At 46.0% G+C, this 11,814-nt stretch overlaps 1 protein-coding gene across 7 annotated transcripts in view; it reads left to right on the forward strand.

The window, feature by feature from the left end:
• The window catches only part of Slc20a2 (solute carrier family 20 member 2), an 87,142-nt gene that overhangs the window by 50,045 nt on the left and 25,283 nt on the right, over nucleotides 1-11,814 (forward strand). For all 7 annotated transcript variants that reach the window (XM_029531695.1, XM_021219126.1, XM_029531697.1 and 4 more), the window contains exons 2-3: nucleotides 7,819-8,384; nucleotides 11,471-11,611. In XM_029531695.1, the coding sequence (XP_029387555.1) occupies nucleotides 8,096-8,384; nucleotides 11,471-11,611 (430 nt within the window). In that variant the 5' untranslated portion in view covers nucleotides 7,819-8,095. The remainder of the gene's footprint in view (nucleotides 1-7,818; nucleotides 8,385-11,470; nucleotides 11,612-11,814) is intronic.

Consider the following 11,814-nt stretch of genomic DNA (forward strand, 5'->3'; position numbering starts at 1 on the left):
GTGTGTGTGTGTGTGTGTGTGTGTGTGTGTGTGTCACTCTAGCCAAAGAAGAGTCAGAGTAGTTTAGAATATACATGGGAGTCAGCCAAGGTCCGCGGCCATAACCAAAAAAGTAGGATCAGGCCTAAGTTTCCATGGCCCCAAGCGTTACCTGCTAATGATGCTAACAGTTGCCATGTTGTGGCTTCTACGTTGCTGTAGCCAGTGACCATGTACCAACTTCCCTGCTTCCCAGCTAGCTTCCAGGATGACTTACCAGAGGGGGGTAACGAGGAGCTAACTGGACAGGAAAGGGGACAGAGCCCTGCCAGCAGGTCGTGTACTCTCTCTCTCCACAGGAGAGAGAGATGTTCCCTTTTACAGCCTGGAAGAGAAAAGAGGGGGGTGGGGTGTCAGCAAACTGTCCTCCCATCCTCCTCCAGAGTCGGCCTTCCTGCCAGGTGCCATCTTTCATCTTCATCCTCAGGCTCTTCATGCTCTTGGCTCGCACTGAGGAAGCATTCCACCTTTCTGCCTCTGTGTTCCCTGTGCCTGTGGTCTGGTCTCAGGGTTGGTTAAGTTGCCCCGCCCTTCTCTCTGCTCCCCCCTCCCCCCCTTGCTTCCTTCCTTAGTTCTGCTTCTGTGGATATTCAGTAGGCTCCTTTGTTCCCCCAGACTGTTTTCTATGTTCGTAAAATGCTTTTAAGATTGCTTGAGGGGCTGAGGAGATGGTCCAGTGGGTAGGTACTCACATGGAAAGCTGGGCAGGGAGGCCTACATCTGAAACCTGAGCATGCTCTCTCATGTATGTGTGTATACACACACACACACACACACAGGGTAGAGGGTTAGAGAGATGTCCTGGGGTTAACAGCATGGACTACTCCTCCAGAGGACTTTGGTTCGATTCCCAGCACCCAAGCAGTGTCTCTGAACCACCTGTAACTCCAGTCCCAGGATATCTAGAGCCCTTTTCTGGACTCCTGAGCACCAGACACACAAAAGGCACACAGACAAAACACTCATAAAATAAATAATTGTAATAAAAAGATATAGTAAATATGCTCAAAGGCCATTGAAGAAGATACCCATGTCAATCCCTGACCTCCACAGGGACACGTACAGCCATGGGTATATATACACACACACACACACACACACACACACACATACACACACCCCTGAAGCAACATCTCCATTCTTACCATGGACATGAACATATAAAACTACTTTCACAAATATACCATTACATTTTAAGAGTGTATTTTTTAAATATATTAGATTTATTTATTGTATGTATATGAGTATCTTGCTTGCATGTATGTATATGCATCATGTGTGTGCCTAGTGCCCATGAAAGTCAAAAAGGGCATCACATCTCCTGAAACTCGAGTTACAGATGATTGCAAGACACCATGTAGGTGCTGGGACTTAAACCACCGCTTGAGTGCAACGTGTGCTTAACCACCGCACCATCTCCCCAAGCCCTGGTTTTGACTTTTGAGACCAGTTGGCTATATAGCCCACAGAAGCCTTGAACTTCCTAAGTCGCCCAAGATGGTCTCAAATGCATTACCTCCTACCTCAGCCTCCCAAGTGCTGGGCTCCATGTGCCAGCTTTCCCTTTGACTGTCAGTGTTTTAAAGTATAATGTGAATGCTTGCATGTATCATTCAGGAATTATATGAGTAGAAATTCCTTATGACAAGATCTGTGTGTGAGATGTTAAAAGAGGCACTTTCTTTTTTATTTCTTTATTTTCTTTTCTTTTTTTCCTGTATTGCTGAGTATTGAGCTTAGGCCATTCTTTTGTTTGTTTGTTTTTTGTTTTGTTGTTTTGAGACAGGGTTTCTCTGTGTAGTCCTGGCTGTTCTGGAACTCACCCTGTAGACCAGGCTGGCCTTGAACTCAGAAATCCGCTTGCCTCTGCCTCCCAAGTGCTGGGATTAAAGGCATGTGCCACCACTGCCTGGCTGACACTTTCTTTTTTAACGTAATGTTTCATTTTGTCTTATTTATTTTTGTGTTTGGGGATGGGGGGTCTAAGTCACCATATGTGGCAGAGTCATTAGACAATACATCACACCTTGAAAAGGGAGAACTCTCTTCATCCAAGGTGTCAAGATGCAAGATTCAAATTCAGCTTGCAGAGACAATAGATCTTAATTGTTAGGGAGTGCGTGCGATGCGTCTGGGTCCTTACAGAAAGAAGCCAGAAGCTCAGTTAAGGCTCTTCTACTTGGGGACCTGGTCCTTAAAGGAAAGCTTTAACTGAGCAAGGAGTTTCCAGGTAGAAATACTTGGAGAGCAAGGTGGGAAGTGGGTGGTAGTGGGCCACTCCTTTACACCACAAGTGCTGCGTTATGGTGTATGCGTGTGATTCCAGGACATAAGGGGTCCAAGCAAGAGCGACAGAAGTCCAAGGTCATCTTTGGAGACATAAGACTATAATGCAAAATAAAACTGTCTAGATTGATATATTTCAAAAAATAAAAGCTGGGTATGGCAACTCACCCCTCAGTTCCCGCATTCAAGGCCAATCTGGTCTCATGGTGACTTCTAGGCCAACCAGGGCTATGGAGTGAGATTCTGCCTCAGAAATAAAATTAAATAAACATATGTGATATAAATGTATATATAACATACAAAAATTAAACTAGATATATACGTGATGCATATGTACATAGAAACCACAGAGCCTCTGGAAGCAGTCCTCAGCGGGGACTTTTTTCCGTAAATATGTTTGGGACCACAATTCCTTCACATTCCCGGCTTAAAATAGTTATAAGTCTGTCCAAAAATAGTCTGAGAATATTTGTTTTCACTTACATACATGCAGGCAAAAACGCTCATGCATATAAAAATCATCTATCTTTTAAAAAGATAGCTGTCTTCATCTGTCATTTTTATAAACTCCATTCTTTTTACTGCTTCGTGTCCTATCTAAGCCTATCCCAGGACTAAATAAATATTTACTTGTGTCTTTTCTTTTTCTCTTTAGGCTTCGGATTTTACTTTTAAAACTCAGTTGTTCTGGTGTGGGGAAAGGGAATCTAGCTTTTTAAAAAGAGATTTATTATTTTCCACGTGCAGGTATTTTGCCAGTGTGCACATCTGTCTATGACATTTATGCAGTGCCCTTGAAGGCCAAAAAAAGGCATCAGATCCCCTGGGGCTGGGGTGACAATTGTGACCAACATGTGGGGGGTTAGGACTGAACCTGCTCTTCTGGAAGAGCAAATGCTTAGTTACTGAGCCTCATCCAGCCCCACGTCTAGCGGTTTTCCTTGCACATAGCCGGTGAGTTGGCTCAGCATCATCTGTTGACTGAGTCTGCATGTGCTCATCTTCAAAGTTCAGCTTTCCTGTCACCACCCTCATATGTAATACCTCATTAGAACTCAACTGCTCGGAACAGGGACAGCTTCAGTTCTCGGAAAGTGATCATTTCGGTTTTCTACATGGCATCTTCCAGCTTGTCAAGGTCTCGGCTAAAGAAGTGTTACCATCTTTTCCTGGGCTTCAGATCCTGTGGGGTTTTTAGGCTTATTTTTAAATATGTCTGTACGTATTTGTATGTAGGTTTGTGCACTTGGGTGCAGTGCCCAAGGAGACCAGAAGGGGGCGTGCAGTCCTCCAGAGCAGAGTCACAGGCCGTTGTGAGCCACCTGACATGATGCTGGGAACCAAACTCATGCACTCTGCAAAAGCGATGCAGACTCTCAACTGCAAAGCAGTCTCTCCACTGTGCTGTGTTTATGTGTACACTTTGTTTATGTCACCTGAGCGTAACGTAAACAACAGATAGATGGGTGGACAGGTGGATGATGGGAAAGGGAGAAAACCAAAGTGCTTTGGGTTGTTCTGTTTTAAGTCCTTCTGGATATAAAGTGCTTTGGAGATAGATGAGAAATTGTTTAGATTACCGAAGCGTGGCTGTTGTCCCTCCTCGGTCCAGCACTACTGGCCGTGAGTTCAGTGGTTGGGATGTGAACACAAATGTGAACTCACACTAATGGTTTCTGCAGTCCTGGGCATAGGATCGTTTTTAGTGTGAGTTAGGAAATGCAGATTTTCTTTTTCTTTTTTCAAGATTTTATTATTTTGTGTGTATAGGTATTCTGCCAGCTACCTATCTATGCATAACACTAATGCAGAGCCCTTGAGGGCCCAAAAAAGGCATCAGATCAAATCTCTGGGCTGAGATCGCTGCCAGAGTTAACATAAAAAATGACTAATTCCCACCCAAACAAAGCAAAGGACACCATAGTTCTGTGTGCCACCAGCTGCTGTCTGTGACGTTCTGGTGACTTCTACATGCAGCATATCCAAGAGAGCTTGTCACCAACTCCCCTCTTGTCACTGAGCCCAGTTATTCATCCGTCCAGTCCCTCTTAGCCCAGAACTGTAAAGAGAAGCCGCTTTCTTTCCCTCCAACTGTCACTGTTGCAGCGACTCTAATCCAGGATCCTCATGGTGTGCTTCAGCACACAGTCTGCATACAGTCACACTTGCCTCCTGAGCAGCTTGTTCTCCACAACACAGCCAGAGTGGCCTTTTAAAAATACTGCATCTAGGCTGGCAAAATGGCTCAGCAAGTCCACTTACTTGCCTCTAAGCCTGGTGACCTAAGTGTGATCTCAGGCTCCACATGGTAGGGACTCTGACCTAGTACTTCCACCTTGGTGTGTGCACTTACATATCACCAATGAATAAACATGTAAACACATGTGCGTGCACACACGTGCGCCAGGTCTGATCATGTCAGCTCCCTGTGATAAAGACCCTTCCTTCACCAACACTGTCCACATGTGGCTCATCTGTAAAGTGACCCAGTTCAGTTTTCATCTCCCCTTGTCCTGGCCTTCCCCCATGAGAAGCCAGTGGTGTAAATGCCTCCCACCGTCGCAGGGGTAATTTTCCCTCCTGAGATTTCCCTAAGCCCTTCCTGCCCTCAGCTGAGGTCATACTCCATTTTCTGCTCCCATGTGATACTAGTTGGCCGTGTAGAATCTCTATTTGTGTTATTTGATTGTAATCTGTTTCTGACACTACTGTAAGCCCCGGTAGTGCCATAACCACTCTATTTCACTCACATTATATTGCCAACATAGGACATACTTATATTTTTGTTTACAACCTACCCTAGGGAAAAAAGATTTCATTTAAAAAAAATGTGTTTTAAGAGAAAGAGTCAGTGGTGCCAGTTTTATTCATGTGTGCGTGCGTGGTGTGTGTGTGTGTGTGTGTGTATGTGTATGCGTGCGCACGCTGTGTGTGGATGTGCACACACATGCAAATGAATTGCAGATACCCACAGAGGCCAGAGAGGGCATTAGCTATCCTGAAGCTCAAGTTTCAGGGACCTCATAGCTGCCTAGCATAGGTGCCAAGAACTGAACTCAGGTCCTCTGGAAGAGTAACATGGGAGCCATCACGCCAGCCCTCATCCCCGCCCCCCAATCTTTAGAGATTTATCTACATATTAATAAACCCTTCTGCAGCTGGCCGGTGGTGGTGCACACATTTAATCCCAGCACTTGGAGGCAGATCTCTGTGATTTCAAGGCTGCCTGGTCTACCAACTGAGTTCCAGGACAGCCAGAGCTTGAAAAACCAAAATAAAATAAAATAAAATAGACCCTCCTTCAGTGGAATGTTGTCATCTCCATTGAGAACAACCTTCCATTTGCCTCACATGGAGCCTGAAGAGAATAAACACCTTAAATCTGATAGGATTTATCAGTATGTATTTTGTTTAATTTTATAGTGGTTGCATTTCATACGTGTAGCTCAATATGTTTCTAGGCTTATTCACTGCATATTATTTTTATTTTGAAAAGAAAAATATTTTTTAAAAAATCATAGGTTTACTACCATCTCAATAGGTGGCCTACCTCTTATCCTCCCTCACCCCTCAGGTCTAGGGATTCAACCCAGGACCTCATGTGTCCTAAGTAAGTGTGCTACCAGGGAACTCCTTCTCGGTCCTCTTTTTGCTCTTTTTATGTTGACTTTTTAAACTGCCATAATCATAATGTATATGACATTTTGCATTCTTTTTTCCTCCTACAAATGCCTTACCTGTTGATTGATCAACATATTATGCTGTGTTTGATAGGGGTGATTAGCCTTCTTCACTTTGCTCAATGCAGTGAGCACTTACGAAGGTAGACACGACTGGGCTCCATTCTTTATGCCTTGCACCCTTCAGAACAACAGCCAGTCTGGTTGATTGACAGGATAGCAATAGAACTACAGTTACAAAGCTCCCAGCACTGCCCAGCTGTATTTCTTGTAGGAAGCAAAAGTTCTCTCCACTTCCTTCCTAAACTCTTTGTTTATTCAGAAACTTGATTACTCACTACCTCCTGGAGTTGCAGCAGTGGGTTAAGGTGTGTCTTCAGGTAGCACACAGGTCCTGCCTCTTAAAGGATGAATGAATGATGGACGATAAATGAATGAATGAATCAGGTGAAGAGTTGAAGTTGTTTTTTAAAAAACAAAACAAAACAAAAAAAAAAAACAGGGATGAATAAGGGCATAGGGAAAACACCTGAGTTGTAACATTGGGGCAGATTCCTAAGTGGACCTCGGAGGGACCAATGGGGCTGATTGGGAGAGGGTTTGTTCCTGGCAGGGGGTCATTGGGTTCTGTGTTAATTACTTTCCAGTTTGCTGCAAAAAACACCACAACCCAGGCAATTTATAAAAGTATTTAAAAAATCATAGATTTACTACCGTCTTAATTAGTGGCCTGTCTTTTGTCCTCCCCCACCCCTCAGGGCTAGGAATTTGACTCAGGACCTCATGTGTGCCCAAGTGTGCTTCTATAAAAGAGCATTTAGTTGGGCTTATAGTTTCAGAGTGTTAATGTCCATTAGAGTGGCACAAAGGCGTGTCAACAGATACAACAGAGAATTCACAGCCTGATCAGAAAGGGGAAGGCGGCAAGCCAAGCCTGGAATGGTGCAAGGCTTTGGAATCCTTAAATCCCACCCCAGTGACACACCTCCTCCAGCGAGGCCACACCTTACCATCCTTCCCAAACAGTTCCACCAACGGGGACCTTTGGGGACCGTTCTCACTCAAACCACCACAAAGACCAAAGCCCGGGGTTCACTGTGCCATGTGATTTCAAGTAGTGAAGAACTAGAGGGGTTACCGGGAGCCAAGGTGACAGGGTGACAGGGTGGGTGGTAATCTCACTATGCATGTGAGGCCTCTGATTTCTCCTGGATAAGATGAGAGACAGTAGATAGCAAGGTAGCAGATAGTGACCGGCCTGCCTTGCCTGCCGAATCCTCTGTCTTCTCTGCCCCTCCCCTGAGGCCCAATAGTCCTTCCTTTGCCACCCCTAGGAGCAGTGACCTTGTCCCAGAGTTCAAAGACACATCATTCCCACACATAAATGTAAATGAGCTTCGCCCTCAGTGTCACAGCCGGGTTCTGTAACCAGAGCCAGGCACATTCCAAGCATTTGAGAAACGTACAACTTTGATGTCTTATTTCCTTACCTGGTCCTCATTGGAGGAAATGGTTCTCTGAAAACAGTGACCAAATACATTTTTGGACCTTCTTAGGACACTTCATCTAATACGGCACCCTGTCGCTCTGTGGTTATTAAACAATCTGGAGGCCAGCTTTCTGTTTATTTTTGGATGGTTTGGAGGGGAAAGGCTGAGTATAATGTTCTTTGAATTGCTTCGTGGTCAGATCTGTCAAATGCCAGAGACAGATGCCGTAAGCAGGCTTGCTTTAAGCAGTTCACTGGGTGGGAGAATTAGCTGTTACAGGTATCCTTAGTGATTGATTTCTTTTGTTTTTCTTCTTGTTGTAGAAAGAAAGATCACAGCTTTTCCAGACTGGAAGAAAAACTATGGAATGCGGTGCACCACTGACTGACTGTAACCAAACGAACTGTACCGACAGTAGTTTGAAAGCCAGCGGTTAGCAGTTTCTTCAGACTTCAACAAAGACTTCAACATTGTCCAGCCCTTTCCAGAGCAGACTCACTGTTTACAAGAACTCTTGGCCTCCTGAAGTTAGCAACCTCAGATTTTGTTTATTTAAAGAATTTCTGCGAAAGAAAAGTACCCCAGAGTCCATTTTCCAAAATGGCCATGGATGGGTATCTGTGGATGGTCATTTTGGGTTTCATTATTGCTTTCATCCTGGCGTTTTCAGTTGGTGCCAACGACGTTGCCAACTCTTTTGGAACCGCGGTGGGCTCTGGCGTGGTGACCCTGAGACAGGCATGCATTCTAGCTTCCATATTTGAAACCACTGGCTCTGTGCTGCTGGGGGCGAAGGTAGGGGAGACCATCCGGAAAGGTATCATTGACGTGAACCTCTACAACGAGACCGTGGAGACACTCATGGCTGGGGAAGTGAGCGCCATGGTCGGTGAGTAGCCTCCCTCCGTCGGCACCTGTGGGGCGTGTGTGTGTGTGTGTGTGTGTGTGTGTGTGTGTGTGTGTGTATGTGTGTGCATGTGTGTGTGCACGTGTACTTTCTCCCTTGCTCCCATGGCCATCTTTACCTGTTCTGAAGCTGAATATATACATATATTCTTTAATATATCCCGGTTTTAAAATTTTAACCTATAACCAACCTTGCAGTTTTATTAATTTAATCTATAATTTCATTATAATCCATTAAAATTGAAAATTTTCTCATTAAGGTAGTAGTTTTTTAACCTGTGGGTCTTGACCCCTTTGGGGACCAAACAACCCATTCATGGAGGTCACATAAGACCACTGAAAAACACAGGCACTTACATTATGATTCGTAACAGTAACAAAATTACAGTCATGAAGTAGCAACAGAATAATTCTATGGTTGGGGTCACCACAACATGAGGAAGTGCATTAAAGGGTTGAAGCGTTGGGACCCGCTGCCTTAAGGTACTGTGTGAAGGAAGTGTTTAAACTCAGGGAGAAATAGAGAGACCCTGACAGACTTGAGTCCTCCTCCGTAGGGACTCTTCCTCCTGGGGAGCCCTCGCGGGCTGGGCTCTGCTTCTCTAAGGGACCCTCTGAGCCCCCGCAGAGGGAGTGGTGGAGCCCCACCACTGATGTTGGTCAGTGTAGCTGCCCAGTCTCCACTTTTTCCATCCTCGGCCTTTGGCTCCTTACTCAAAGAGTAAAAGGTTTTTGTTTTGTTTTGTTTTGTTTAAACCTCAAGTAGAATTTGGGTTTACCGAGGCAATTTGAGGGTTTGTCTGAATAACACGATTGCTTCGCTTTCTCTCCTCTCTGGTTTTGCTTGGGGGTGGCGGTTGCAGCTCTTGTTTCCTTTTGGGTTTGTGGTTAGGTGAATTTCAAAGCTCATTTGGTTGAGAATTTGTATGACTTGTCTAGAATTCAAAAAACTGAATTCCTTACGAGTAGGATCCATGTGAATTTAAGATGTCAGTGTCACCATCACTGACCCTGTTGAGAATCCTGACCCCTCACTGTCCCGTGCTCGTCTGATTGCACCTCCATGGTCTCCCTGCTCTCTCGCTGTCTCCTCTCCTCTCCCTGAATTCTCTTCATTCCATTTCCCTCTGTCCTGGTCTAACTAGTCCTGGGGTCTCCATCCTGCTGTCAGGGTGGAGTAGAATCCGCTGTTACTGCCACCTAAGCTTCCCAAACAGGTTATCCATTAAGACCCTTGCTCAGCCCTATAGAAAATCAGCCCACTGCATATGCGGCTTCCAGACCTGAGACTTCCGGTCTGGGCATCCATCCCCTCCTGTAAATACCCACACCAGCAGACAAGCCTTGCTTTATGCCATCAGAAGAAGGTCACTAAGAGCTGGTAAGCCTCCACCCCCTCTACTTCCTGTCCTCATTCAGCATCTACCCTTCCTCATACCTCCCCCTCACTATGACCCCTACTTAATCATCCAGACACTGCCTCACACCTCAAAGAAGCCTGCCTCCCATCTGCCCCCTTTCACTTGGTATCTTTGTCCCAGAGTCTGTCCCTTTCTGCTTTGTAGGATATCTTTCTTCAGTTTCCCTTGTATGACCCTATACCCTTCCGCAGTTCCCGAGAGTGAGGTGGCTCCCGCCTACTGCCTGACCCCCATGCAGACATGCCTCATGCCGCTCCTTCACTCTGTCCCTCTGTCTTTCCTTCTTCCCACAACCCCCACCTCACTGTAATTTATAAAGTCAGCAAGAATGATGGCGGCTCTCAGGAAGGAAAGTAGTGTCCAAGTGTGACAGGGTGAGTTCAGAGTCTATATCACCAGGTTCACTTTATAGGACCGTTATAAAACCATAAAGTTAACACTCTTCCATTCCAGCTCTGCACTAGGAAACAGGATCCTAACTGTGGCTTTGTGTGGAAGTCAGCCAGTTGCTGCTGGCCCAGGTCACAGAGGTAGAGCCCAGGGAACTGTCCAGTATCCCGAAGTCTTGCCACCTTACGGTAGCACATGACTGATTCTATCTTCATTCAACACACGCTTCAGAGATGTATATAGCTCCGCACCCAACCTTGACTCAAAGGCCAGCATGCCTGGCCTTGGCTGAAGCAGCTGTCCACTTTGCCTCATACACTGGGACCTGTGTGGCCTTAGATGACTCTCCTGCTGCTCAGATATCTTTGAAGAAAAGGCCAGGGGGGTGCTTGAGGTCACTGGTGCTGCTAGGAAACCTGATTTTCAGAGTTAACATTTGGGATTAGCAGTCCACATTATCAGCCTAGCCCTTTTGTTGTCCTGTGTTCTGTTTGCCCTTTTCAGCAACTGCTGCTGAAAGTGATATCTCCCAGCTGACACTCAGTGCTCCCTGCCCAGCTGACACTCAGTGCTCCCTGCCCAGCTGACACTCAGTGCTCCCTGCCCAGCTGACACTCAGTGCTCCCTGCCCAGCTGACACTCNCTCAGTGCTCCCTGCCCAGCTGACACTCTCAGTGCTCCCTGCCCAGCTGACACTCAGTGCTCCCTGACCAGTTGACACTCTCATATATGCCCTGCATATAACAGTGTCTGCAGTGACTATAGCCTAGAAAAACATCAAGCCTAGAACACAAGGCCAGACTCAGAGCTCCCCATATTACAAGCAAGATCTGAGAGCAGATGCCCAGCTTCAGGTTAACTGTCTTGGTTATGTTTCACACTCGAGGCAAAAACCAAAGGGTAGTACAGCATGTTTCTCTCTCTTGCGTGGACCAATACGACATGGTTGATCTCTAGTTGTCTCATGAACTACAAGACAGAACAAAACTTCCTCCCATATACTCTTTTAAAAGTGTTATTGTGAGTGGTGGCTTTTAACTCCCTGCCTGGTGTGGCCCAGCTTCACAACAGAATGACTCATCATTGGCACAGGATAGCTGTCACTCACTTTGAGTGGCTACAACGTGATTAGTGCTTTGTAAGAGAACAATCCATAGAGAATTAAACTCAGGGGTACGTGGTCAATGCTCTCCCCGTGCCCGGTGGCTAAGATGCTGTGTCGAGTGTCTGGAGTTTTAATTGATCTCTCTACCCACAGGTTCAGCTGTCTGGCAGTTGATCGCATCCTTCCTGAGACTCCCAATCTCAGGGACTCACTGCATCGTCGGCTCTACCATCGGCTTCTCGCTCGTGGCGATTGGCCCAAAAGGAGTGCAGTGGATGGAACTCGTCAAGATTGGTAATGGCCATCTTCTTTTACCTTTGGCCAATACTCTCTTCCTAGAGGAAGTTTTATTAAGAGTTAGCCGGGCATGGTGGCGCACGCCTTTAATCCCAACACTTGGGAAGCAGAGGCAGGTGGATTTCTGAGTTCGAGGCCAGCCTGGTCTACAAAGTGAGTTCCAGGACAGCCAGAGCTATACAGAGAAACCCTGTCTCGAA

The sequence above is a fragment of the Mus pahari genome, chromosome 19 (genome assembly GCF_900095145.1).
Source record: "Mus pahari chromosome 19, PAHARI_EIJ_v1.1, whole genome shotgun sequence".
NCBI classification, from domain to species: domain Eukaryota; kingdom Metazoa; phylum Chordata; class Mammalia; order Rodentia; family Muridae; genus Mus; species Mus pahari.